The 27,897-nt window shown below is 46.1% G+C and overlaps 1 protein-coding gene across 3 annotated transcripts in view; it reads right to left on the minus strand.

Annotated features, from left to right (window-relative positions):
• LOC131682711 (homeobox protein homothorax-like) overlaps nucleotides 1-27,897 on the minus strand; it is a 904,179-nt gene that overhangs the window by 687,946 nt on the left and 188,336 nt on the right. For all 3 annotated transcript variants that reach the window (XM_058964749.1, XM_058966262.1, XM_058965417.1), the window contains exon 3: nucleotides 9,455-9,596. In XM_058964749.1, coding sequence (XP_058820732.1) covers nucleotides 9,455-9,596 — 142 coding nt within the window. The remainder of the gene's footprint in view (nucleotides 1-9,454; nucleotides 9,597-27,897) is intronic.

Below are 27,897 nucleotides of genomic sequence, written 5' to 3' on the forward strand. Positions count from 1 at the left end.
AACGCTTAGCTGCTAGCTACTCTAAGAACTGAGAGAGCTTCTCTAACATTATATTTACTAGTCAAACAGTTTAGCCAAATCTGACTGTTTCAAATTAAATCAAATGCTTATAGAAAAACGAGTTTAATCCACCTAATAGTGTGATGAGACATTTCTTATAACAGTTACCACTCTCTTAGGATATTATAACGATTGAGAACATTTACAACATGATGTTTCGCGATGTTTTTGATAACACATACTATATGGGACAGTGGTAAGCCTCAGAGAAACGCTCAAATCAATATCTTCGGATATTATATAGATCAAATTAGCATGGGACAACATCTTTGCAATAAATGTCGAAAGTCAAATCATAATAAAAGTAAAACGAAAAAAATGCCTTTTAAAATAGGCCTACAATCCACTTAATACTAATGCTTTGTGAACAAATTATTTAAGTTTTTCATTCAATGCATTACGTATGGAAAAACTGAATTTCCTTTTAGGGACTATATATGTGCTGGCCACACGCTGCCTCAACGCGATTATTTCGATATTGACTTTTTCTGGAAGTGACCTAACAGTGAGCAACATATTTCGACTCACAATGGTTAGTGGTTGAAAAAAGGATTTTGATTTGAACCATTGTCACTAATCCTAATGCCTAAAGTCTTTGATAATATTTACACAAGTACTTTGTAATATTCACACCCTTGGAAGTGGAATATTTATAAGAATCTAATGTTTATTCATTTGCCTTAATTATGCACTAGGGTCTTAAAAGTAATAGAAGGTGGCAATAACTTATGAATATTCAAATTATCAATTTTGCATTGTTCTGTATATCATGAGTGTACTAAAAACTTTAATTTTGTTATTCTCTAAACCACAATTTTGCGGTGGCGGAAAACATAACTCAAACAAGGATTTTTTTATCGCTCTGAGATTTTCACAGTGCTTTCTATCGTTTTAAGGAATCGAAAAAACTTTTGTTTTTGGTTCTAGGTCAAAAATTACGGAAGCTAGATTTTCGGCAGTGGATCTTTTCCAAAAGAACTAGTCTATGGAAAAATGTTGTCCAGCCGCAATCTTGTGTTGAAAACACTTGACACTTTTAGTTTTTGTACATCAAAACTAATATTATAACTGGCATTTTACGGGATCTCGATTCATCCTTACATTGCATCAAGTAAATTTTCCGAATTATTCTTATGTTTTCAAGCTCTACAGTGATGTAACCCCTTAATAAAATTTCAAAAACAAATTTATAGCGTTCTGTCTGGGTGTACGGCCTTTCATTTGCAATTGGTTTTGATAAGATCGGTTCAACCATTGCTGAGAAACACGAATGAGAGTTTGTCCGTTACATACCCACACACATACACACAGACATCGTCCCAAATCGTCGAGCCCGAGTCGATTGGTATATAAGACTCGGCATTCCGGGCCTCGGAAAAAATCTTGAAAGTTTGAGCGAATTCTATACATTTCCTTTATAAGAAATGTAAAACGTTCTTATTTTTTATCGCTGACTTTCTTTTACTCTTTTTGCTATAACTTACGGTAGCCAACTCTATTATTCTATTTTTCTAATACAACGTATTACTAAAAGACATACCTTTCCATTGGCGAAGACGGACTTAAAATCGATTAAGTAACAGCCGAGATATGACCGGTCAAAGTAAACGTTGCCGTTTTTTGACCGTTGCTGCCAAAACAAGGAAAGCCAACGAGCAATACGGCCTCGGCCTATATTTCCGCTGGATACACTTAGAAAATCTTGGAAAGACTTTTCCCTACCACGCTGACGAAATGCACGGAGGGTGAGCGTAGACTGTTCAAGATGCAGTTCGGATTCCACAAAAGAGTATCGACAATTCGGACAGTGCTGAAGAGTGCTAAGAAGACATCTAAATAGAAGCGAAGAGGAAAATTTTTAAACTGATATCTTGGAAAAGTGTCGTTTGTTTGGCGATTTTCAGAGAAATATTTGACGAGGCTCAGCAAACAATTGTAGCTTTTACTGAGATCTCAGCAGAAAATACCGAGTAGTGCTGTACGAGACGAACGAAGAGCAGAAGTAAATGTGAATCACAGCGGGCGTTTCTCAGGGTTCCATTCATGTCCTCAGGAACGGGATTTACGATGTGGTGTTGGCAGGAAAGTGAAAATCGTGGGTTTTGCGGACGACGTGTCACTAACGGTGATAGGTGAGACACTTGAGGAAGTGGAGATGTTGATGATGGAGACAATAGACGCGATCGAGAGCTGGATGAACGGGATCAAGCTTCAGATAGCTCACCAAAAGACGGAGGTGTTGGTGGTTAGTAACTGCAATTCGTTTCAGCGGACACGAAGGGCGATCGAAATGCGCACTGAAGCAATTGGGAGTGATAATCGCCGACCGGTTAAGCTTCAATAAACACGTCGACTACACCTGCGAAACGACGGGGAAGGCAACGAACACCATAGCGAGGATCGCGCCAAACGTCGGCCGTGCGAGAAGCAACACGAGACATCTGCTATCTAGTGTTTCGTGATCGGTACAGCGATCTGGGATTCCTAACTGGGGTGCAATACTGAAAACCAAGCGGAACCGAGAAATACTGAACAGGACGTTTCGGTGTCTGGCCGTTCTAATTATAACAATGTCGTCGGAGGCAGTATGCGTTATCGATTATCCCCATCTGCATCAACCTGACGAAGGATATCGAGTGCTACAACCAGAGAAACACCAAAATCATGCGGAATATGGTGAAAATCAATTCGATGGCGAGTTGGCAGTAAGAATGGGACAATACGAAGAAGGGAAGGCGGACCTAGCAGCTCATCTCAAACCTGTCGACGTGGATCAATAGAAAATACGGAGAGGTGAACTTTTGCCTGACACAGCTCCTTTCGGGCCACGTCTGCTTAAGGAAGCATCTCCACCGGAATCAGCGGACCTACCTCGGTATTTGGCTGGTTAGTTCGGTTTCGAGAGAACCTCTCTCGTCGGGGAATTCTCCGTTCGAGTAGAATAAATCCATCGTCGGAGACTAGACCGAGTAGTTCGCGAACACATTGGGAGCATAGAATGGGTCAACGAAAAAGTGGTGCTAAATGGCACGAGAAGGTAGTCATAGAGCTTAAAGGAGTTGCGAAGTTGAATGGCACCGGGCAGGGACCCAAGAGGCTCAGAAAGCTGTGGCGCTGAATGGCACAAAGCGACGGACCCAGTTAATTGGACAATCTGTAGTTTTCCGCACAGATTGTCCTCGTAGGCGAAGAGCACAGTTAGCTTTCGTACTGCCATGCATAAATGACTTACTTTACGAAAATTGGTGGTGTGTCGAGTAGTGGTACTCTAACCCTATTGATGGAGCTACCTACTAATTAGTTAGACTAGCGTAGGTGCCATGCACATAAAATAACCCATCCCCGAAGTTAACTCCGCTAGCGAATGACGGATCCCAATAGTAGCATGTCTGTAATAACATACGTACATGGAACTATTGAGATCCAGAGCTACAGGTCCAAAGCCCTGGTAAAGGAGGATGGTTGTGATGATCCGGGCCGAGATCACCACGTAAAGCAAGGTAGGGCATAACCCCAATTCCAAGGCGTGAAGCGACCCGTGCCGAGGGATGAGTGATCGAGGGGGTGAAAAAGATGCTCGATCGTTAACGGAGCCTGTGGGGTACCTGGGCAACCCCCACAGTAAGCGTCCCTTACCACGCTAATGCGGAGCTCTGGCGTGGCGGACATATATTTCTCGCGCTACTCGTGGGACTATACATGGAGGCAAATAAAAATAAAAATAAACAGACGGAGGTGCCAAACCCCTTCGCAAGAGGTGGTTTGGCGAGGTCTCCCCCCCGTGGGGAGAGTAGTGGAACGATGAGTGCTGCACTCGAAAGCACCAGTGACCCCCCAGCAGCGGTAGGCAATACCCCTACCAATGCATCGGAGGGGCCAATAGCTGCGATGCGCAAAGTAGCGAAGCAACTCGATGCTATAATCGACTTCGCTAGCGCAAAGCAGAACATAGCCAAGGAGTTGAAGTTGAGCCTTCTGGAGCTCCGGAAAGCTGTTCGTGTCGCAAGACAGGAACAGCAGGCATATGTTGAGAGGGTGGAATGTCGGGAGAGGCCCGACAGAGAAACCCAGACAGTGGCCTCCAATAGGGAGGAAAGAGAGAAGGTCAATAGAGGTTCACAGACAGTGGCCTTTACCTTCTACGGAGCAGCCACGTCGATCGGAGCGGCGACCGAGTTCCCCTCGAAGGGAAAAGGAAAGGGCAATCGCAAGACGGCATCGAATGCGAAGCGCCCTAGGAAGTCGCCAGGAGAGGGTGCCAAAACCGACACCACTCGGCGTGCAACCGTCAAGGTCAAACGCCGCCTAAGTGAGGTAAGCGAGGGCGAGAGTGACCTCGCTGTGGAGAGCGATGGTACCAGCAACCCGGCACGACCGGGGCAGGGGGGCTCAAACCCCTGGACGCTGGTTACCAAGAAAAAGCCGGCACCGAAACCGGAGGTACCGCGGCCTGCGAGGAAGGCCAAGGACAGAGGCGAAGCCTTGTGGTTAAAAACCGACAAGGACAAATACGCCGATGTCCTTAAATCGATGAAGGCGGCCGAAAGCCTCTCGGCCCTTGGGCAGGATGTGCGTAGCGTAAGACGCACCAACGCGGGAGAGATGCTCCTGGTGCTGAAGCGAGGCGCACAATCAAGTGCAATATACAAGGCCTTGCCCCAAGAGGTCCTTGGTGAGGGCGCCCAAATCAGGTCGCTAGGTGCGGAAACAACTCTCCAGTGCAAGCACTTGGACGAGTTCACGACCGCAGAAGACGTCGTCGCAGCCGTCAAGGAGCAATGCGACGTCACAATCGAGCGGGCCTCTGTGCGATTGAGAGACGGACCCTCTGGCACCCAAGTAGCCTACCTCAGGCTACTGAATGCGGATGCCAAAAAGGTAACCGAGAAAGGGAAGCTGAAGATCGGCTGGTCGGTATGCCCTATTAGTATACCCCAGCCGCCTTCAGTGGACAGGTGCTATCGGTGCCTAGAATCCGGCCATAAAGCTTACGAATGCAAAGGCTTAGACAGGAGCAAGCTATGTCGTCGATGCGGCGAGGAGGGGCATAAAGAGCGGGGGTGCACTAAGGCATATAAGTGCCTTATCTGCACCTCTAAGAAGCAAGCCCATAAACATGCTATGGGCGGACCTTCGTGTCCCTTCGGCGAGTTAAATAAGAAGAAGCCGTGAGAGTCACACAGCTAAATCTTAACCATTGTGCAGCAGCCCAACAGCTGCTGTGGCAGTCGGTCTCGGAGTCGAGGACAGATGTCGCCCTCTTATCAGACCCGTACAGCATCCCTGCCGGCAACGGCAATTGGGTGTCGGACGGGTCTGGAATGGTGGCAATCTGTACAACGGGAAGGTTCCCGGTTCAAGAGGTAATACACCCCTCCGCCGAGGGTGTGGCGATAGCCAAGATCAATGGTGTGTTCTATTGCAGCTGCTACGCCCCACCAAGGTGGCCAATAGAACAGTTCTACCAGATGATCGACAGGCTCTCGTCGGACCTCGTGGGCCGGAAACCGGTAGTAATAGCGGGAGACTTCAACGCTTGGGCAGTGGAGTGGGGCAGCCGCTGTACAAATAGCAGGGGTCAAGCGCTAATGGAAGCGTTTGCGAAACTCGATACAGTGCTAGCTAATGATGGCTCCGCTAGTACATTCCGTAGAAACGGAGTGGAGGCGTGGATTGATTTGACCTTTGCCAGCCCGAGTCTGGCTCCAGGCATGGAATGGAGGGTAGACGAAGGCTACACCCATAGTGATCATTTAGCAATCCGCTTTAAGATCAACTATGGTGTGCAGCATCCGAGGGCGGGAGATCCCTGTCAGGTACGCGGGTGGAAGTCCAATCACTTCGACAGCGAAGCTTTCACCGCGGCCCTGGGACTGGAGGCCAACACCGACAGTCTAAGCGGGGATGCGCTGGTAGCTGTTCTATCACGCGCGTGCGACGCCACTATGCCGAGAAAAACACTGCCAAGAAACGGTAGATGCCCGGTATACTGGTGGAGTGCCGAGATTGCAGCTCTACGGTCAGCCTGCCTCAGAGCTAGACGTAGGATGCAAAGAGCTCGCACCGAGGATGCAAGAGAGAACCGCCGTGAAGTGTTTCGAGCTGCGAAATTAGCCCTTAACAAGACTATTGAAAGCAGCAAGAGAGCGTGTTTCGACAACCTGTGTGAGAGTGCCAACGCGAATCCGTGGGGTGACGCCTACCGGATTGTGATGGCCAAGACCAAAGGGGGCTCCTCACCCCCAGAACGGTCTCCGGACCGGTTGGCAACGATTATCGAAGTACTCTTCCCGTCTCGAGCCACAAGCCCCTGGCCACCTGCACTACGAGACAGTGCGGGCACGGTCGAAATGGTGGCTCCAGTGACGAACGAAGAACTACTCGCAGTGGCTAAATCCCTAGCAATGAACAAAGCTCCAGGGCCGGATGGAGTTCCGAACAACGCTCTCAAGGCAGCGATCATAGCGAACCCGAACATGTTCAGGCTAGCTATGCAGAGATGTCTTGACGAGTGCCGTTTCCCCGATAGATGGAAAAGGCAGAAACTGGTGCTGTTGCCGAAGCCCGGGAAGCCGCCAGGCGACCCATCGGCGTACAGACCAATCTGCCTGATAGACACGACTGGCAAACTGCTTGAGAGGATCATCCTCAACAGGCTCACCCCGTACGCGGAAGGTACGGACGGTCTGTCAAGCAACCAGTTTGGCTTTCGGAAGGGTAAGTCCACAGTGGACGCTCTCAACTCAGTGATAAATACTGCCGAGATAGCGATCCAACGAAAAAGGCGAGGTATTCGATACTGTGCGTTAGTGACACTTGACGTGAAGAACGCATTCAACAGCGCAAGCTGGGATGCCATCGCGCTCTCGTTACACCGGCTTAGCCTACCGGTGGGTCTGTACCGCGTACTGATATACGAGACCGATGCCGGTCAGAAAAGGGTTCCGATTACCGCCGGAGTCCCGCAGGGCTCGATCCTAGGCCCGGTGCTATGGAACCTCATGTATGACGGGGTTCTGAGACTGAAGTTCCCTCCTGGGGTCAAGATCGTCGGCTTTGCCGACGACGTAACCTTGGAGGTCTACGGGGAGTCAATTCCTGAGGTAGAACTAACCGCAGAACACGCGATTAGCACGGTGGAGGAATGGATGAGCGCGAGAGGCCTGGAGCTCGCTCATCATAAGACGGAGGTAGTTATCGTCAACAACCGCAAGTCGGCACAACATGCAGTTATCCATGTGGGAGAAGTCGCGATCACTTCACAGCGAAGTCTGAAGTCTCTCGGAGTCATTATAGACGACAAGCTGACCTTCGGCAGCCATGTCGACTATACGTGCAAGAGAGCGTCGACTGCTGTTGCGGCACTATCGAGAATGATGTCCAACAGCTCAAAGGTGTGCGCCAGTAGACGTAGGTTACTGGCAGGCGTTGCCGTATCTATCCTCAGGTACGGCGGCCCGTCATGGTCAAGAGCACTGAGGGTAACCAGTTACCTACAGAAACTGGAGAGCACCTACCGCGTGATGTGCCTCAGAGTGATATCTGCCTACCGCACGGTATCACACGATGCATCCTGCGTGATAGCGAGCATGATGCCAGTCGGGCTGGTCATTCGGGAAGATGAGGAGTGCTTTGAGCTACGTGGAAATAGGGGAGCCCGCGAGCGCACCAGGGTGACCTCGGTCGCCAGATGGCAGCGTGAGTGGGACAACTCCTCGAAAGGTAGGTGGACCCACCGGCTGATACCTAGCATATCGAGCTGGGTGGGAAGACCCCATGGGGAAGTTCACTTCCACCTGACACAATTCCTGTCAGGCCATGGCTGTTTCCGTCAGTACCTCCACAGGTTCGGACACGCGGAGGTCCCAGTCTGCCCGGACTGCCCAGGTGTAGATGAAACTGCCGAACACATACTGTTCGTATGTCATCGGTTCGACGTCGAAAGAAGAGCAATGCTTGACGTCTGTGGCTGGGACACAACCCCGGATACCCTTATCCAGCGGATGTGTCAAACGGTGGAGAAGTGGAACGCAGTCTCGGCTGCTACCATCCAGATTGCCAGTAGGCTACAGGTAATCTGGCGAACCGAGCAACAGACGGCGGGCACGGCTAACTAGTGATTGGTTAGTTGGAGCGAAAAAGGCCAAGCGCAAAATAAGAGAGTGAATGGTCTGTTCATGCCGAGGTAGGTTGGCGCAGCGAATGGCAACCGCGTAAGGGGTAAACCCAGCCACCCCGAAGCAAGACAGAAGAGTGAGTGTATAGGCGTATAAGTGGACTGCCTCATGCCAAGACGGGAGGGTCGTAGCGTAGTATGTTGGAACTAAGCTATCGATGCCTCATGGCGTGGCAGAGGAGTGAAAGGGTGAGCATCCAAGTCAGTCTCACACTGCATGTTAAGGGTGAGCATAAAAGTCAGCCTCACAGGTTGGTAGAGGCTAGCACAAAAGTCAGCCTAGCAAGGAATGAAAAAGGTGAGCACAAAAGTCAGCCTCGCATGGTATGTCAGAAGTGGGGCCTAAGAAAAATGCCCCACATGGGATGCCAGAGGGAGTGACAAAGGTACAATAGAGTGGCACGATTGAGAGTGAATCAGGTGATAGGGTGAGCACCCAAGTCAGCCTCACATGTATGGGTAGGGCGAGCACAAAAGTAAGCCTAGCAAGGAATGAGTAAGGTGAGCACACAAGTCAGCCTCGCATGGAACGTAAAAGGTGAGCACAAAAGTCAGCCTCATGTGGGAGTGTTTGAGAGTGAATCAAAGTGTGATTGAGAGAGCACCCAAGTAAGCCTCATACAGGATGTATGATCGCGTGAGTGAGAGTGAATGAGTACATTTAGTACAGCCATCCCCCCAGAAGTAATACCGAGAGGTAGTTCCTGGGAGGAATGATGGCGGAGCCCAATGGAGTTTAGTCGGTATTAATGGCTGGTCACCATTCGAGTCCGACACGCCCCCAGTGCACCCCGTGTGGTAGAATGGACCCTACCGTTAGCACGTGTACTGGGCTAGGACATAAAGGTCTTCTCCATTGTAAAAAAAAAAAAAATCCCCGAAGTAAGGCTGTTAGGTAGTTCCGGAGAGAACTCAGGTTTGGTGGCAAGTATAGTTGTGTTAGTAAGTTGGGGGTGACTGCCCAACCCCGTTCCTGGAGTTCAGGGTGTTTTTCAAAAATTTTATGCTCCATAAAACACTCAATGGTCGCAAATAGTCTTATGAAAAACTGTAATACATTTGGTTCAGATTCAGAAAATTTAAATTCTTAAAAGGGTTTGTACTACCTGGGGCTCGTTTAGCCTTTGCTTTCAAATTGTGTAAAATCACGGAAAATATTATTGTCAATACTTAATCAACGACAGATGTAAACGATTATTCGTCTCAAATGTGACTTACCTGTTTGCTGAAGACTGCCACATCTTCACTAAAAGAATCAGAGGAACACACATCACCACCCGCTACACCTGGTTCTCGAGGTGTACACGTTGCAAGCTCACATTTTTCAAAGATTAGTGCCAGTAGAGGGAATAACGGGTGTCTGCAAATAATGAGCAGAAAACAAAAAAAAATTAATCTAATAATTAAAATTCAGTTCTAAGAAATTTTGTCGTGATTTCATTATTTTCGAAATATTATTGCACCTCAATCATGATCGTATTTATAAGGGGTAGACATGAGCCTAGATCCCACAAAAGTTTACATGCTTGTTATGGCTTAATTCTTTATGACATGATATCAAAACTTCCTCGAATACTCTGGAATTTTATTAGAGCTGGTATTACTACAAATACATGGCTCTGTCCCCCACAGGTGTAAATTCGGTCTTGTCAAGAGTAAAATTGGCTGATACCAACACGGTCGGAGCAGTTGAATCGAACGAAAGAGTCTGAGCTTCACTGATAAGATGGCATGCTGAGTAAGCTCTTTGTTTGCTTTTAATAACTGAAAAAATATTTCATGTTACATGTTATTGTTTAACGATCAAGAAACTTTGGTTGAGCGTGTATAATAGAGTGCTAGGAAAAAATTACCTATATTGGCCCATACCTGAATCGATTCCTAGTCCCACCAGGAGTACTTGCTCCAAATTTGAACCAAATCGGACACGTCTAGCTACCGGACCAACGTGCTTGAAGTTTGCATGGGATTTTTCGACAATATACATGGAGAAAACTGAAGTGAAAATAGGAAAGATAATTTAATTGCCTACAACTTTGTCGAAGACTGCTAGTGAGTCCGGCTTTCTTAAAAGAAGTCAATAAACTTTTAACGAAGTGATGTCTGAGTCAGTTTTGCAAGGGGCCTAGCAATGCATGGTTGTGTATCGGTACTCGATTCCCACCAACTATACATTTTTGTGAGATAATGGTTAGATTTAGCTGAATAGTATGTTCAGAAGAAAATACGATTTAGTGGGTTTTCTCCATGTACATTGTCGAAAAATCCCATACAACATTCAGGCATGTTATTCCGGTAGCTAACCGTGTCCGATTTGCTTCAAATTTGGAGCAAGTGCTCCTCATGGGACTAGAAATCGACTCAGGGGTGGGCCGATTGAGTTTTCAAGAATTCATCATTTTTCTGGGCTCTCTAGTGCATAATAATAAAACGATTGGTAGTGCATGTTCATAGGAAAAAAATTGTTAAGCTTTGTTGCCGGTGTATCCATATAAAACCTATATTGTAAACGAAGAATTTCAGTCGATTCATGAGGAAATCATGATTCAAATTTATTTATATATTTATTTCAAGTCGCCAAGCAGATGTAGACCGGTTTGTTACAGTGATTATTAAACTAACTTAACACTAGTTAAAATTTTGCTGCTTAAGTCTTGTTTTGGACATAGTAAAGTCAATAGTTTCGCAATCATAACTCTCCGAGCTCTCGATCGAAGCAGTTCGTTTTCTGGTGCCGTGCATAAAGTGCATAAGAATAAATATTGTCAGTGAAGGTCAACCATTGTTTGAGGCAGTCTTTGTTCGCCGGTGCCCAGGCTGGTGAAGTGAATACCAGAATAGCCGGAATCGCCGCTATATAAGCTAAGTATTTTTTAGCTTTCTTTCATTTCCCTTTCCCCGATCGGTCTCTACTTCTTCCCTTTCCCCTGAATATAAGTTTCATCTCTCGTTTACACCACGTGTTATCCTCGTGCCTAAATGGCCGAGGGCGAAGTAATATTGGATGGGAACGATATTCCCATGGATTTACCGGATAAACACGAAATTACTCCCTCCCCTGATTCCCCCAGTCCTTCTCGTATTAAAACATACCCAGCCAGTTCAAATGGACCCTGGGTGGTGTATTTCCGGCCCAACACGAAATCGCCCAATATTCTAGAAATCTCACGGGAGCTGACTGCTAACTACCCGTCCATAGCTCAGATAACACGTGTTCGAGCTAATAAGATACGCGTTATAGTAGATGACCTCGACTAGGCAAACCAGATTGCTCGCAGTGAGCGTTTTACGAAGCAATTCAAGGTGTATGAGCCCTGTAGGGCAGTGGAGATCGATGGGGTCGTTGCCGAACCGGGTCTGAAGTGCGAAGACCTGTTGAAGTACGGGGTTGGCTGCTTTAAGATCCCTTCACTTCAACAGGTGAAGATTTTGGAATGCAAGCAATTGTATTCCGCAAAAACTGAAGATGATAAGACAACTTATTCTCCGTCAGACTCGATTCGGGTGACTTTCTCCGGGTCTGCTCTTCCCAACTATGTCCTCCTGGATAGGGTTCGCCTACCTGTTCGCCTGTTTGTATCGCGGGTAATGAACTGCAGCAATTGCAAGCAACTGGGCCACACAGCCACTCATTGTGGCAATAAAAAACGATGCGGCAAATGCGAGCGAGAGAATGAGGATGACGCTTGCGGTGGAGAAACTGAAAAGTGTATTTACTGCGGGGGCCCTCCGCATGCTCTTAAGTCATGTCCGGCGCACAAGCAGCGCGGGGATAAAATTAGGCGCTCCCTTAATGATCGCTCGAGGCACTCTTATGCAGAAATGCTAAAGAATGCTTCGCCATCTGTCCCTTCCGAAAATTCCTTTGCTCTTTTGACTGGCGTTGAGCAAGAATCTGACGACCCACAAGAGGGAACATCATTGGTTAACCCAGAAGAATCCAGGAAAAGGAGAAATCTAGCCTCCCCTAGATTGCCTCGTAAGGGTGCTAAGGTGTCGTCCACTCAGAGTGCGCCAACAACAATCAATAAATCCAACGAAAGTGATGCACTAAAGCCGAAGCAAGTTGCTCCAGGACTTGGAAATTTTAATTCTAACAAGGAGTATCCACCACTTCCAGGAACACCAAAAACCCCAAGTGTCCCATTTTTTCAAACAGATACTCAGTCCAGTAGCGGACTAATGAAATTTTCTGACATAGTGGACATAGTAATTAAGGAAATCTGTAGTCTACATCGATTGACGAAATAAATAAATAAATAAATAAATAAATAAATTTTCACAGTTTTCAATGTTACTGATCCTCTTAAAAGCCTTCTGATACGTTTTCTCCCCATAGTGCAAACATTTTTGAAGCAGTTGACTACTAAATGGCCCCTCCTTGCAGCGATCGTATCCTTCGATGGCTAAGTCATCGAACGAGGTCACCGATTCGATCATTGTTCAACAGTGGAACAGCAGAAGTATCCTCCCGAAAATCGATTCCTTTAAATTTTTACTAAATAGTTTAAAATGTGATGCTTTCGCATTATGTGAAACTTGGTTAACTTCCGATATAAATCTCAACTTCCACGACTTTAATATAATTCGTCTGGATCGAGAAAACCCCTATAGAGGAGTACTTTTGGGGATTAAAAAGTGCTAATCTTTCAACCGAATTAACCTCCCTTCGACACCAGGCATTGAAATTGTCGCTTGTCAAGTTATAACCTTTGCATTGCTTCCATCTACATCTTTAGTAACAATGGAGGTTTTATGACACTCTTGAAATTTCTCTTAAAACTTAGATTGAACTTGTAGTGTGCTATAAAACTTAATTTGTTACTTGGGATTCCTCCTAGAGCCTCGGTAGGGCACCGAACGCTTTGTAATATCACGGAATCCTTACCGGCACCGCGGCTAGTTCTGAGAGACTTAATCCAAGATCTTTGCGACAATTTCAACATGACCATCTTAAACACGGGAGGAATGACGCGGATTCCTACACCCCCAGCACGCGCAAGCGCGTTGGATTTATCGCTTTGCTCGACATCGCTACAGTTAGATTGCAGGTGGAAGGTGATCCCTGATTCCCACGGTAGCGATCATTTGCCTATCGTGATTTCAATTGCTAACGGTTCAAGACCATCGGAAACAATCAATGTCTCGTATGACCTCACACGGAACATTGATTGGAAGAGTTACGCGACCGCGATATCCGTTAAAATCGAATCCACCCAAGAACTTCCTCCTGAGGAAGAGTACAGGTTTTTGGCTGGCTTGATTCTCGACAGTGCGAATCAAGCTCAGACTAAACGAGTACCCAGCGCGAACACCCATGGACGGTCTCCCACCCTGTGGTGGGATAAAGAGTGCTCAGAGCTGTACGCGGAAAAGTCCACTGCATATAAGGCCTTCCGGGAAGACTGGTTACCCGCTAGCTATCAACAGTACGCGTCGTTAGAAAGGCGAATGAAGAGTCTAATGAAAGCCAAAAAACGCAGCGATGAGCACTCTTTGGAGTACGGCTCGAGGTATGCGTAACCGAAACAGTACTAAAGAGAACATGGAATATTCAAACCGTTGGATATTCGCTTTCGCCAAGAAGATCTGTCCGGACTCTGTCCCGGTACAGAAAACGTGCCGCGCCGCGTCTCCTCACGATACCGCGAACGAAACACCGTTTTCGATGGTGGAGTTCTCACTTGCTCTCTTATCATGCAACAATAACGCCCCAGGGTTAGACAGAATCAAATTCAACTTGCTGAATAATCTGCTTGACACTGCTAAAAGGCGCTTGTTGAATTTATTTAACATGTTTCTTGAGGGTAACATTGTCCCTCATGACTGGTGAAGGTCATCGCCATCCAAAAACCAAGGAAACCAGCCTCCGACCACAACTCGTATCGGCCGATTGCAATGCTGTCCTGTATTCGGAAGTTGTTCGAGAAAATAATCTTGTTTCGCCTCGACAATTGGGTTGAAGCAAATGGCTTACTGTCAGATACACAATTTGGCTTCCGCAAAGCAAAGGGACGAACGATTGCCTTGCGTTGCTTTCTACAGAAATCCAAATGGCCTATGCTAACAAAGAGCACATGGCATCAGTCTTCTTGGATATTAAGGGGGCTTTTGATTCAGTTTCTATCAATATTCTGTCAGAGAAGCTGCACCAGCATGGTCTTTCACCAATTTTAAATAACTTTTTGCTAAACCTGTTGTCTGAAAAGCACATGCACTTTTCGCATGGCGATTTAACAACATCGCGATTTAGCTACATGGGTCTTCCCCAGGGCTCATGTCTAAGTCCCCTGCTCTACAATTTTTACGTGAATGACATTGACGAATGTCTTGCCAATTCATGCACGCTAAGACAACTTGCAGACGACGGGGTGGTCTCTGTTACAGGGACCAAAGCTGCCGACAGGCAAAGACCATTGGACAATTTGTCTTCTTGGGCTCTTAAACTGGGTATCGAGTTCTCCACGGAGAAAACTGAGTTGGATGTTTTTTCTAGGAAGTGCGAGCCGGCGCAACTCCAGCTTCTATTAATGGGTGAAACGATCAATCAGGTCTTCACATTTAAATATCTCGGGGTCTGGTTCGACTCTAAAGGTACCTGGGGATGTCACATTAGGTATCTGAAACAGAAATGCCAACAAAGGATCAATTTTCTCCGTACAATAACTGGAACATGGTTATACCAAACAACGATATTGTCGGTGATGGAGTACGCCTGTTTCTGTTTCCGCTCCGCTGCGAACATTCACTTCATCAAACTGGAGAGAATCCAGTATCGCTGCTTGCGCATTGCCTTGGGTTGCATGCACTCGACCCATACGATGAGTTTCGAAGTGCTGGTGGGCGTTCTTCCGCTAAAAAATCGATTTTGGGAACTCTCATATCGATTGCTCATCCGATGCGACATTCTGAACCCGTTGGTGATTGAAAACTTCGAGAGGCTAGTCGAGCTTAATTCTCAAACCCGATTTATGACCTTGTACTTCGACTACATGGCACAGAGCATTAATCCTTCTTCATATGCTCCCAACCGTGTTCGTTTCCTAGATACTTCTGATTCTACTGTATTCTTCGACACATCCATGAAGGAAGAGATTCGTGGAATCCCGGACCATATACGCCCGCAAGTGATCCCCAATATATTTTATAATAAATTCCGAGAAGTCGACTGTGACAAAATGTTCTGCACTGACGGATCCAAACTCGATGGGTCCACTGGCTTCGGTATCTGATCCGCTTCAGTTTACGTCGCAGAGTTATCTGCAATTCAGTACACCCTTGGTATAATCGACACTCTGCCCACAGATCACTACTTCATCATTTCAGACAGCCTCAGCTCTATCGAGGCTCTTCGTTCGATGAAGCCCAAAAAGCAATTCCCATATTTCCTGGGGAAAATACGGGAGTCCTTGTGTACGTTATCTGAAAAATCTTATCAGATTACCTTTGTTTGGGTCCCCTCTCATTGCTCTATCCCGGGCAATGAAAAGGCTCATTAGCAAAGGTGGGCGCATTAAATGGTGACATATACGAAAGACCAATCTGCTTCAACGAATTTTTTAGTATTTGTCGTCAGAGGACACTCAACAGTTGGCAAACCTCGTGGAGCAATGGTGAACTTGGCCGATGGCTACATTCCGTTATCCCAAAGGTATCAACGAAGCCTTGATTCAGGGGATGGATGTGGGTCGGGATTTTATTCGCGTAATGTCCTGACTTATGTCCAACCACTACACCTTGGATGCGGAAGGATTCCCCGCAATCCGACCTACTAGACTGAGGCGCTAATTTATTTCACTGATCTCCCGTTTGCTCGAAAGTTGCAAGTTTTGCTCTTCTCTTCCGGTCACCATCTACGAATTCTCTCCCCTGTCCTTGATACAACTGCTACTACACCGATTTTGGAAATAAGCCCCCCTCTGAATATCTTGACCAAGCATAAGTCTCCGATAAAAAAAATCAATTTTGTATACTGTATTCCTAGTTTTAAGGTAGTTGTAATTTTACCTCTTTGTTAAAACTATTGTCCCCCATCTTGTAAATAGAATTGTATCCCTAGTTTTAAAACACCGGTGAAAGTTTTCATGAATATTTGTTCCCCCTTTTATGTACCAAACTATATTGTTAGTTTTAAGATAACTGTAAATATTTCCTAAAAAACTATTGCTATTGAATTCCTTGTCTTAAATTTTTTCATAAAAAAAATCTTTTGCCCCCTCACTTGTATATAAAATCTTATTTCTAGTCTTAAGATAGCTGTAAAATTTTTATCCTTTATAAAAAAAATCAACATTGTAACCTCCTAGTTTAAAAAAATCCAAAATGTAAAAACAAAAGAATTTGGCACCGCCACGCTAACGCATTTGTGCCTATTAAATAAACGAAATGAATAAAAAAAAATAGTTTCGCAATGCTTGTTGTAAATAATTGACATAATTAGTAAGATGGCGAACTGTACAAAAGATATTGTGGTTACATAGTTGTCGAGAAGGAACATAAAAATCTAGTTTTGATAATAGTTCGATTGAATCAATACGATGTGATACAATGAACCATAGAAAATTCAAGATATCTTTTATTGTTTGAATGTCGATTAGCATGCACAGTACTTCATGAGATGGCAGCACAGCATCATTTACGACCGTCGTTACCACTGCTGCCGTCAACAATCAGCATACAAGCGACGCGTTGCTGTCATCATCTGACGAACGTCACAGCAGTGCACACAAGTAGCAATGTTGCCAGAATATTGTTTTAGTTGATATGTATTATGTTTTCGTGCATTATTTTTACGTGATAAATACAATGTATAAATCGCCCTTTTTTCCATATCCGACCACCGCCGTGAGCGGTCGGTCTTGTAGTTGTACAAACAAGTTTTAGTTTTAATTTTACTTTCCGAACTCTGCTACCTACCTTTCCGTCGTCGTCCGCCGCCATTCCATCTGACACTTTGGAAGTAATTACCTGCGGATGAATTCGTAGATTCCTGCCAATTTTGGACTACAAGGTGAACACAACGTAGGGCCTAGGCACCAGACGTATCATATGGTGCCGTGACCAGGATTTGGAAGGAACTCCGAGAATTTCATCGTATGTGCATTCAGCATGCTGGTACTTCTCACACATAGTACATGCCAGTTCAAAACGGTTTGTGTGCTTTCGTTCAGCGTTTTCGTGTGATCAGTTTCTTCATCCAAGTGGTTGCATTCTCATTGGGATCACATGCCGCAATCACGCGCGGTTTGACAAAGGTCTTCTTTGTCGAGGGACTATAGGTTCCACCATTCCCAACTGTAGAATTATCAACGCCTCGGACTACATGAACTGATCGTTAAATCCATGGACCTGAATCAAACAAAGTACATACTGCCAGCCGGACAAATTTGTACCAACAGTAACGGGCTAGTTTCACTCGAGTTGTGTATAGAATGCTTTAAACTAGATAGCAGTTTCAACAAGTAGCTACCGCGCTACTACCATATTGTTATCGATCCTACATCAGCACAAACAAAAGTGATATCCATTGGGAACCGCCGTTCTCAAGGATAGAATCATACTTGGAAAATAATGCACAAACCAACCTTCATATACCTATTTGCCAGCGCCACATTAAACATTTCTATTGGTGTACCAACGATCTCAATAACAAGTAGAATAGATAATCACCAACAAACTCCAGCGTATAAACAATAGTCGAAGTGATGATAGAAGCACGTCCATAGAATCTGGCACAGTGATCAACCTTTGTGCATCCGTTTCATTACATGGCATCCCAATCGAACAATTGTTAGGGTGATGAGCCCATTATCGCTATGTTTCTATTATCAAGCTAACCCTTTTGAAGCCGTTGGCTAGAGCAGTGTCTGCCATCTTTGTTTAACGCATTGAGTCAAATGGTAGCGCAACAATAGGGGCACTCGATTCGTGTTTTCGTTGCGCTCAAACACGAGAATTTCACTATTTTCAGCGCATGTATGTTATTATTTTGGTACTTAACAACAAAGCAGAGCTGTTGATGCCAATTTGTACGCATTCCATTGTTTGTAGGCCGAGTAATTAATGAATCAGTGAGGCGCCCTCCTTAGTATGGTGAAAATAGGCACTTCACCCTAATAGGTAAATATAAAACCTTCGGTTTTGTGGGGGAGGATGTTGCAGCACAGCATCATTTACGACCGTCGTTACCACTGCTGCCGTCATCAATCAGCGTACAAGCGACGCGTTGCTGTCATCATCTGACGAACGTCACAGCAGTGCGCACAATGCAGTGCGTTGCGCAAGTAGCAATGTTGCCAGAATATTATTTTAGTTGATATGTATTATGTTTTCGTGCATTATTTTTACGTGATAAATACAATGTATAAATCGCCCTTTTTTCCATATCAGACCACCGCCATGAGCGGTCGGTCTTGTAGTTGTACAAACAAGTTTTAGTTTTAATTTTACTTTCCGAACTCTGCCACCTACCTTTCCGTCGTCGTCCGCCGCCATTCCATCTGACACTTTGGAAGTAATTACCTGCGGATGAATTCTTAGATTCCTGCCAATTTTGGACTACAAGGTGAACACAACGTAGGGCCTAGGCACCAGACGTATCAGTAGTCCTGTCCAACGTAGTTTATGAAGTGCAAACAACAGAAACTGCTTTTGTACTGATTCAATCCAGTTTGCATGTGTTGAGGAAAATGGCGACTAAACTATACTACAATATTCTAGTGTTGAACGCACATAAGGCTACATATGAAGTTTTTATTGTATAGGGATCATGGACATTGCTGAAGCGTTTAATAATACCTATTGTGCTGTTTGCTTTGTTAATTATTGTGTTATAATGATCTAAGAATGTCAATTTGCTATCTATAATTACTCCATCTATAATTAGGCACATCGAGCACGCTGGATCGACCAGATAGAGGAAGACCTGCGGACCCTTCGAAGACTGCGAGGCTGGCGACAAGCAGCAATGAACCGAGTGGAGTGGAGACGGCTTCTGCATACAGCAAGAGACAACAAAGCTCTAGCCTGAACGGTAAGTAAAGTAATTACTCCTAGATATCACACTTTCCTACTTGATTACCAAATAAGACTCTCACGTTTTGTATATAAGCCGTGTGGTGTCCGGAAGCCGTGTGGTGTCCGGCGGGCTGAAATCTTTTTGCACTATTTCAGCCAAGAATAGAACCTCTGGGAACTGATCCCATGTCGTAAGAGGCGACTAACAACATGCTAGAAGTTCCTAGGTCGAGGTATTGCTCCGTACCGAAGACTTAACCTGGGCGAACCTTAAGGTTCAGGGTTGTTAATCGATAATTAATCGTCATCGTCGATAACGTTAACCACCCGTCAACGTCATCGAAAACTCCGTTAACGATAATGTATCGTCGGATTCATCGTCATCGTCGATAATTCATCGGTGGTTATCGCGATACATTTTGCGTTACTTTCCCGTTTATTCCCGAGTTGAAGTTGATGCGGTTAAATTTCAATTGTTTAGAAATAAATAACTATTGCAGGACATGTTGTTGGCAGTTGAAAATCAATAGTTTGGACATTTTCTAAGCACAGGGGGGGGGGGGGTCCGACGATGTGTCAAAATCGAATTTTTTGTCAACTTTTCGGGAGTGTTTTATATTGAAGGGAAAATTATTGGCAGTTGACAATCAATAGTTTTGGACATTTTCAATACACAGGAGGTTCGACGATGTGTGAAAATAGATTTTGTTCAACTTTTGGGGAAAGTTTATTATATTGAAAAAGCTATTGGTAAGTGAATAATCAGCTCCAATAAGACTTTAATTTGACTAGTATCGATGAACGCGGATCAATACGTACTGAAAATTCGCCGCGTCTGTTTTAATGAATCTAATTTCAAGTTCCGTTTTTGGTAACAAGCCCGTCCATCAGGTTAACGATCCTTTGTATTTCCCTTCAATGTTCGATATAATCGTTCGTATACATGTATTTCACAAACAATCCGATATTAGAAATAGGAAACACTTTCGCTGATTTATAACATCTAGAGCTATCATAACTCTTTGTCTGTATAACGTGTTGTCACTCGATAGTTTGCAACCCAAAAATATATCGTAGAGAAGGAATAGCGAAGTTAGTCTAAATAATGTCGCAATAAATAGTCATCCGGCCCATTAAGCAGATAAGATTAGTTTTTCTGGGCAATACTCCCACGATCGTCTGTGTGGAGTTGAAATTGCTTTTGTTTAGAAAACATAGGATACTCTCGGTAGCCGGCTACCCAGATTTTAAAAGAACAAAAAACTAAACAAGATCTTTTTCGAGCGATCGTGTTTTCGAAAACTAACTGAACTACAAACTAAGGGATCATCCATAAATGACGTAGCATTATATGGGAGAGGGGAGAGTTTTGCATTTTGTGATGATGTGTGACGACGGGAGGGTAGGGGCTATGTAGCTTTTTCAAAGGGAAATGACTAACATCGGTTTTTTTTTTAAAAAAAATCACGCGGACAGGGGGGGGGGGGGTGGAGGTTTACCGTCAAGCTACGTAATTACCAGGGGTATTTAGAGGTTTGTGACGAAATGCTACGATGGGGGAGGGGGCTGGTAAAAATTGCTCAAAAAATGCTACGTCATTTATGGATGATCCCTAATAAACTATGCTTTACAGGTCGCATCGCTTGCTTGGAGCGAATCCTAGACCCTATTTCCTTCCAAACTACCAACTCCGCGACACCTATGGAAGAGTCTGATGAACCTTCGGTATAAGATTCCTCATTTTATTCAAACGATCGCCGGGTAAAATCAGCACCGACACGATAGAAACCACGAATAAATTCGTCGCGTGATTGAATATTATTAAAAAATATAAGCAGTGTTTCTTATAGCCGGCTATCCGGAGTTCAAGTTGCTTATTTTGCTAATCGTATTTATACAACAAATGATAAATTTCCCAAATTCTCGGCAGCCGGCTGCCCAGAGCAATTATTACATGATAACGCTATTGGCACACTTACTAACAACTCTCCCCTTCCCGTGATACATGTGGAGATGCAGAGGATTCCTCGGTCTCTAGTAGCAACATGTATCGAACTAACATTCCTTCCTTTCCCAGAAGATCTGCATTCGGACGTAGCCGGCGTTGGTATTGATCAGCATGCAGGGATCGGAATAGATTGTACAATGTGGCTCATCATGTTATTCCCAAGCATGTTGTTCCAATCAACATTTTGCAACCTAATTTGGTTCTGGTCAATAACGGAGTAGCAACTACGGGCGATCTCTTATGCTTATGCTTATGCTTAAATAAGACTCTCACGTTTTGTATATTATTGTTTCTCCTCAATGTTATGAAATTACATTGTTTGCCCTTCTCATATAGAAAGGTTATGAAATCACTCTGGAAATCGTCAACCTAATTTGACTCAGTTCATCGAGATCGGAAAAAATCTGTATGTGTGTGTTTGTGTCGGTATGTGTGTTTTTTGTTTATAGTAAGATTTAAAAAGCTTCAAAAGTCTGGCCTGTAGTGTATTAATACTATGTGGGGCATAAACACAAAAAACTATTCATACCCATTCTTCCCTACGGAACTACGTCAAGGTATTACTACCTTTTTCTTCTATCAGGGAGCCTCACATGGTTCATGGAAATGCTCAACCTATGAACTTTGATTTCACTCGCGATTCATTCTTACTTCTTGTCTCCTATTACGTCGCCATTTAGCTCTAGTCCCCGTGAGTCATTTACGACCTTATCACGATTCACTTGAAAAGTCCCTAACGGTGAACTCACCCGACCGATAGTTCCCCGACGGAGGAATTTCCCCCAACACCGATACCGATAGTTCCCCGGCAACGGAATTTCTCGCGGTCCCGGTGTTTGTTTCGTGAGCTAATTAGCTCCCCTTTTCGTAGCGATTCTGTCGGGTAGTCCACGGCGGCGAATCTCCCCCACCTTGAATTCTCCGTCGGTAGCTTGCTCCTGATACCGATGTAGGTTTCTGAGAGCCAATATGCTCCCCACTCCGTCTACTCGGTCTAGTCCCCGACGGTAGACCTACTTTACTCAACGGGTCAGCCAGTAGGTGCAGATGTCCATCCAGCGATTCCCGCTTAAGCGTGGTTTCCGGTTCACCAGCGCCCCAACGACCCACTGCTAGCTATTCGAAGTGGTCTACTCGTTCTAATCCCCGGCGGTGGATCTAGCCTACAAACGAGCTACCCGTTAGGGTGTCGAGGTCAGTCTGGCGATTCAGGTGAAGCCTGACGTCCGGTTCACTAGCGCCCGGCGACCCAAACCCGGTGTTATGTCAACTGTTCCTCGGCGGTGGACCCAGTCTACACCGTCGGAAATTCCCCGGCGGCGGAATTTCGCCCGAAACCCGATTTCTGGTTTCACGGCGGCGTTCTAGCCAATGACTACTTTGTTGGTCGCTTCGTCACGTGCTCTGTAGCTCGGAGAGTATACTCGCAACTACTCACTTGACAGCGTCCCAGATATGCTCGTCGCGGAACATCTCTTAGACGATATCGTCCCTTGTCCCACCAGACATACACCTACGAACTTCTTCGAACCTAGGGCATTCAAATACCACGTGTTCTGGTGTCTCTTGCACGATCACACACTCCGGGCAAAGGGGTGACGAAGCATGTCCAAACTGATGCAGGTACTTCCAGAATCATCCGTGCCCAGACAGTTTACCTCTCCATGTTTTCTATCTACCCAAGCAGATATATTTGGGGGGTGTCGGTGGGTTCACCTTCCTTTCTCAGCGTTGTCCCACTCTTGCTCGGACCAGTCTCCTTGCACTACGTTGGTAGCATTCCACGTCCTCAGCCAGATGGAATCATCCCGGTAATTACCCATACCGCTTCCGACGATATCGTTCTGTACGAACTCGCGACAAGAACAGCCATTAGGCGAAACGTGCTTGTCATCTTCGTCCGGTTCTGCTTTGAGTTCAGTGCAGCAGGCCAGGCCGCCATACCTCAGTATTGAGGATGAGACACCCGCTAGGAGACGTCTCGTGCTGCCTGTTGCTCCTCCGTGATTCGGCATGATCCTTGCCAATGCGTTAGTTGTCCTCGCAGCCTTGTCATATACATAGTTGATATGGCTGTTGTAAATTAACCGATCGTCGACCATCACACCCAGGTGCTTCAACGCACGCATGAATGGGATGGATTGTCCCCCGACGCTGATCTCGACACGCTGGATTCTTTTACGGTTGCTGACCACCACTACTTGGGTCTTGTGGTGAGCCAGCTGCAACTTGACGTCAGCCATGCAGGTTTCCACGATGCCTATTGTCTCTGCCGTTAACAACTCCACCTCCTGCCACTCTACTCTACTGGGTAGTTCCAGTGTTAACACTCCCTTGTACATTATATTCCAAAGCGTTGGGCCGAGTATGGAGCCCTGAGGTACTCTCGCCGTGACCCTTATCGACCTCTGTCCCATGTTCATTTCGTAGACCAGCACTCGGATCTGGAAGTAACATTACAGAACCTTACACAGAGAGTCTGGATTCTGTGCAGCGCTGCGGCGATAGCCCCCAGTTAGCACTGTTAAACGCGTTCTTCATGTCTATCGTTACCACGGTGCAATAGCGATTACCCCTTCTCTTTTGCTTCAATTCTTTCTCCGCGTTCGATGACTGTGTTGATATCCCTTTCCGGAACCCGGACTGCCTCTGCGATAGTTCGTTCTCACTTTCAGTGTAGGCCGTCAGTCTGTTGAGGATGACCCTTTCCAGGAGCTTACCAAGAATATCCAGCAGGCATATAGGCCGAGACGAAGCTGGATCTTCCAATGGTTTCCCTAGTTTTGGCAGTCACACAAGCTTCTGGATCTTCCATCGCTCCGGAAAATATCCATTGTCCAAGTATTTCTGTAAGACTATCCTGAACATGTCCGGAAACGCCAGGATCGCAATCTTCAGTGCCACGTTGAGGATTCCATCCGGTCCGGGGGCTTTCTTCGCTTTCAGCCTCCTTGCCACTATAAGGAGCTCGTAATTGGAAACTCGATTGTTACCATCATTACAACCGTCCGCATCAACGTACGGTGTAGACCCTCCACGATAATTTTCAGAGTTTGTGAGCGCACATTTCGACTGGCGTCATTGGAACCTTCATCCTGGCCATAACGACACGGTAAGCATTGCCCCAGGGATTGGCGTCTACTTCTCTGCACAGCTCCTTGTAGCAGATGGACTTGCTTAACACTATCTCGCGTTTAAAGGCAGCCCTGGCAGCCCGGAATGTTACCTTACACTCTTCTCTGACTGCTTCAGATCTTGCTCTCTTAACGCGTCTTCTGGCTTTTAGGCAGGCAGCCCGGAGGTTGCTGAGCCTATCGCTCCACCAGTACGCAGGACGCCAGTAGTTCCTCGGCTCCATTATTCTTGGCATTGTTACATCACATGCCCTCGCCGCTGTTTTCGATAACTCATCGGCACTCGGAATTGAAGTGACGCTATCAGCACGAAGTGCTTCCACAAAGAGGTCCTTGTCCAAGTCCTTTATTTCCCACTTCCGCTCGCCAGTCCTCACTCTCGGTGTTACCGTACAATTTCGCCGACCAATGGTGTAGCGGATCGCTTGGTGATCACTATGTGTGTACTGCTCACTAACTCGCCAATTCAAGTTATCCATCAACGAAACGCTGCTGAATGTTATGCCGATGATGGATTCTCGATCGTCTTTACGGAATGTGGTAACGGAACCTTCGTTGCACAGTCTCACATCCAGCTTCGCCAAGACTTCCAACAAACTGTAACCGCTTACGTTGGTTAGCCTGCTATCTAAATCCACGGCCCAACCGTTAAAGTCTCCTTCTATAACAACCGGCGTTCGTCCGACTAACAAGTCGGTTAGTGCGTCCAGCATCCGATTGTACTGCTCTGGTGTCCATGTCGGGGGAACAAAGCAGCTACAGACGAATACGCTGTTGACCCTGGCGATCACGAAACCTTCGTGTGTGTTATCCACCACCTCTTGGGCAGAAAAATCACCCATTACTTGTATTGCAGCCATCCCTGCACTATCCACCATCCAATTATCGTTATCGGGAGGAACACGATACGGCTCTGCAATAATTGCAACGTCGCACTTCGTTTCTGTTGTCGACTGCTACAACAGTTGCTGTGCAATGTCGCAATGATTGAGATTAAGCTGAGTTATCTCCATTATCATTAGTCTGCCTTCGCTTTTATGTCCGCAGGGCATTTGAAGCCTCCCGTCATGTGGTCGTTGCCGTCCTCCGTTTTGCAGATCATGCACCCTGGTTGCTTCGTGTAGTCTCTACACACTAAATTTTTTTCGCCGAATTCCAGCAAAATTTTGCTGAATTTTCATCAGCTGATGATTTCAGTAATTCAAGATGCCGAAAGCTCAGCAAGTTGAATTATATCGATTTTACCGATTTATTTTGCTGAAAACCAGAAATTGAAATTGTCAAAGTGACAGCGCAATTGCCGAATTCTCAGTATTACGGGCTGGGTTACTGTAAATCCGGTAATTGCACTGTCACTTTGACAATTTGAATTACTGAATTGTTAGCAAAGCGAATCTGTCAAGTTGGATCAATTCTAATTGCCGATCTTTCGACAACTTGTTTTGTTGAAACTTTCAGCTAATGAAAATTCAGCAAAAAAAATCTGAAACCGCAACCAAATTTTGGTGTCTAGCAACGTGCTCCTTTTCTCCACATTTTCTACACAGTGCAGACCTGTCCGGGTCGTTGCAGTTTCTCGCCAGGTGTCCGAGGTCAGAGCATCTGAAGCATCGCTCCAACTGCTTAGAAGCTTACGGAGTGATTCTCAGCGAGCACACCGACCATCCGACTTTTATCTTATTGGTCTACGCTAGCTTGTTGGCAGTGGCCACCGATAGTCGAATCGCCGCCGTTTGAGTTCCTCCATAAGGTTTCCAAATCCGGATAGCCGCCGGTGCATCCAGTTTGCACTGCTCGATCAGTGCACCCTGCAGTTCTTCAATGGTCGTTACCTCAACTAGACATTTGCACTCGACTACGGTTTTCTGCGACATACCCCTTGCTTCATATCCCAATGATTTAGCAACGAGTTCGCGGTAGGTCGAGCTCTTGATGGAAGGATCCTTCTTCAGCTAGAAAATCATCTCGCCCATCTGAGTGCGCATCCTTCTAACAACATTCTCCCCAACTCCTTTGGCTTTGGGTCCTCTCTCACTTTCTCGAGAAGAGCGACGTAGGACGTCGTATCTTTCGCTTCGACGATCAGTGCATCTCCTTTTGGCGCCTTCTGACGAGTCGAAAGTTTTCTTTCCTTCTTCTGCTCACATTTTTGCTCTTCCTTTTTCTTTTGCTATTTCCCGTGTTTCTCCTTCCAACCTGCAACAGCCACAGCATCCACGAGCGTCTGAGGCGTCAGCTCGGCAATGAGGGTGCCAGGTTCGCTGGTACCCCGACGACCCGCGACTGGTGGTGTCTAGTCGCGGTCTACTCAATCTAGTCCCCGACTGTGAATCTAGCTTACGCCGACGGAGAGTCCCCAGCGAAGGAAGTTCTCCCGATACCGATTCTTCTTTGGTTTTAGTACCACAATGTCTTGAGCCCTTTGACTCCTTCTCGTTCCACTTCGCTCAACTTCCCTGATAAGCTGTACAGCTCCCGCCTTTACTTGTTCGCGAACTTCTCGGTATGGTCCCCGACAATGGACCTAGCCTACTCCAACGGAGAGAGAGGCTCTCCCGAAGCCGAACGGTAGATTTCTCCCGATACCAATGTTCATTTCCGTGAGCCATTTAGCTCCCCGCTTCGTCCCGATCTACTCGATCTAGTCTCCGGCGGTGGATTTAGCCTACTCAACGGGCCAGCCAGTAGGTGATGAGGATTATCGAGCGATTCCGGGTGAAGCGTAGCTTCCGGTTTACTGGCGCCCCAGAGACCCACTGCTAGTTGTGCGACGCGGTCTACTCTGTCTAATCCCCGACGAACCACACCCGGTACTACGTCGCATACTACTTGACTGGTCCCCGGCTGTGGACCTAGTCTACACCATCGGAGTTCCTCGGCAGCGGAATTTCTCCCGAAACCCAATTTGCCACTTCTTTTGAGTCCTTTCGCTACTTCTCTGCAACTCGGAGAGTATGTTCGTAACCACTCTGTTGAAAGCGTCCCAGGTATGCTCGTTGTGGCACATCTCTTCGACGATATTGTATACTGTCCCAACAGTTATACCCTTATGAGCTTCTTCGAACCTATGGCATTCGAATACTACGTGTTTCGGTGTCTCCTGCACGTTCGCACTCTCCGGGCAAAGAGGTGACGAAGCATGTTCAAACCGATGCAAATACTTCCGGAAGCATCCGTGCCCGGACAAAAATTGCTTCAAATGGAAATTTACCTCACCATGCTTTCTATACACCTAAGTCGACACATTTCGGATGAGTCGGTGGGACTACCTTCCTTTCTCCGCGTTGTCCTACTCCTGCTGCCATTTAGCCAACGAGTCCGCTCGGACCAGTCTTCTTGCGTTACGTGCATTTCTCCTCTGGTAGCATTCTACGGCTTCCAACGATATTGTTCTGTAGGCACTCTCGACTCGTATATCCATCAGCCGGAATGTCCAGTTCAGATTTTCACGGTTCCCTTTTGGTTTTCAGTGCAGCACCCCAGGCAGGGGCAGGGTTACCATA

This window comes from Topomyia yanbarensis, chromosome 1, assembly GCF_030247195.1.
Source record: "Topomyia yanbarensis strain Yona2022 chromosome 1, ASM3024719v1, whole genome shotgun sequence".
Lineage (NCBI taxonomy): Eukaryota > Metazoa > Arthropoda > Insecta > Diptera > Culicidae > Topomyia > Topomyia yanbarensis.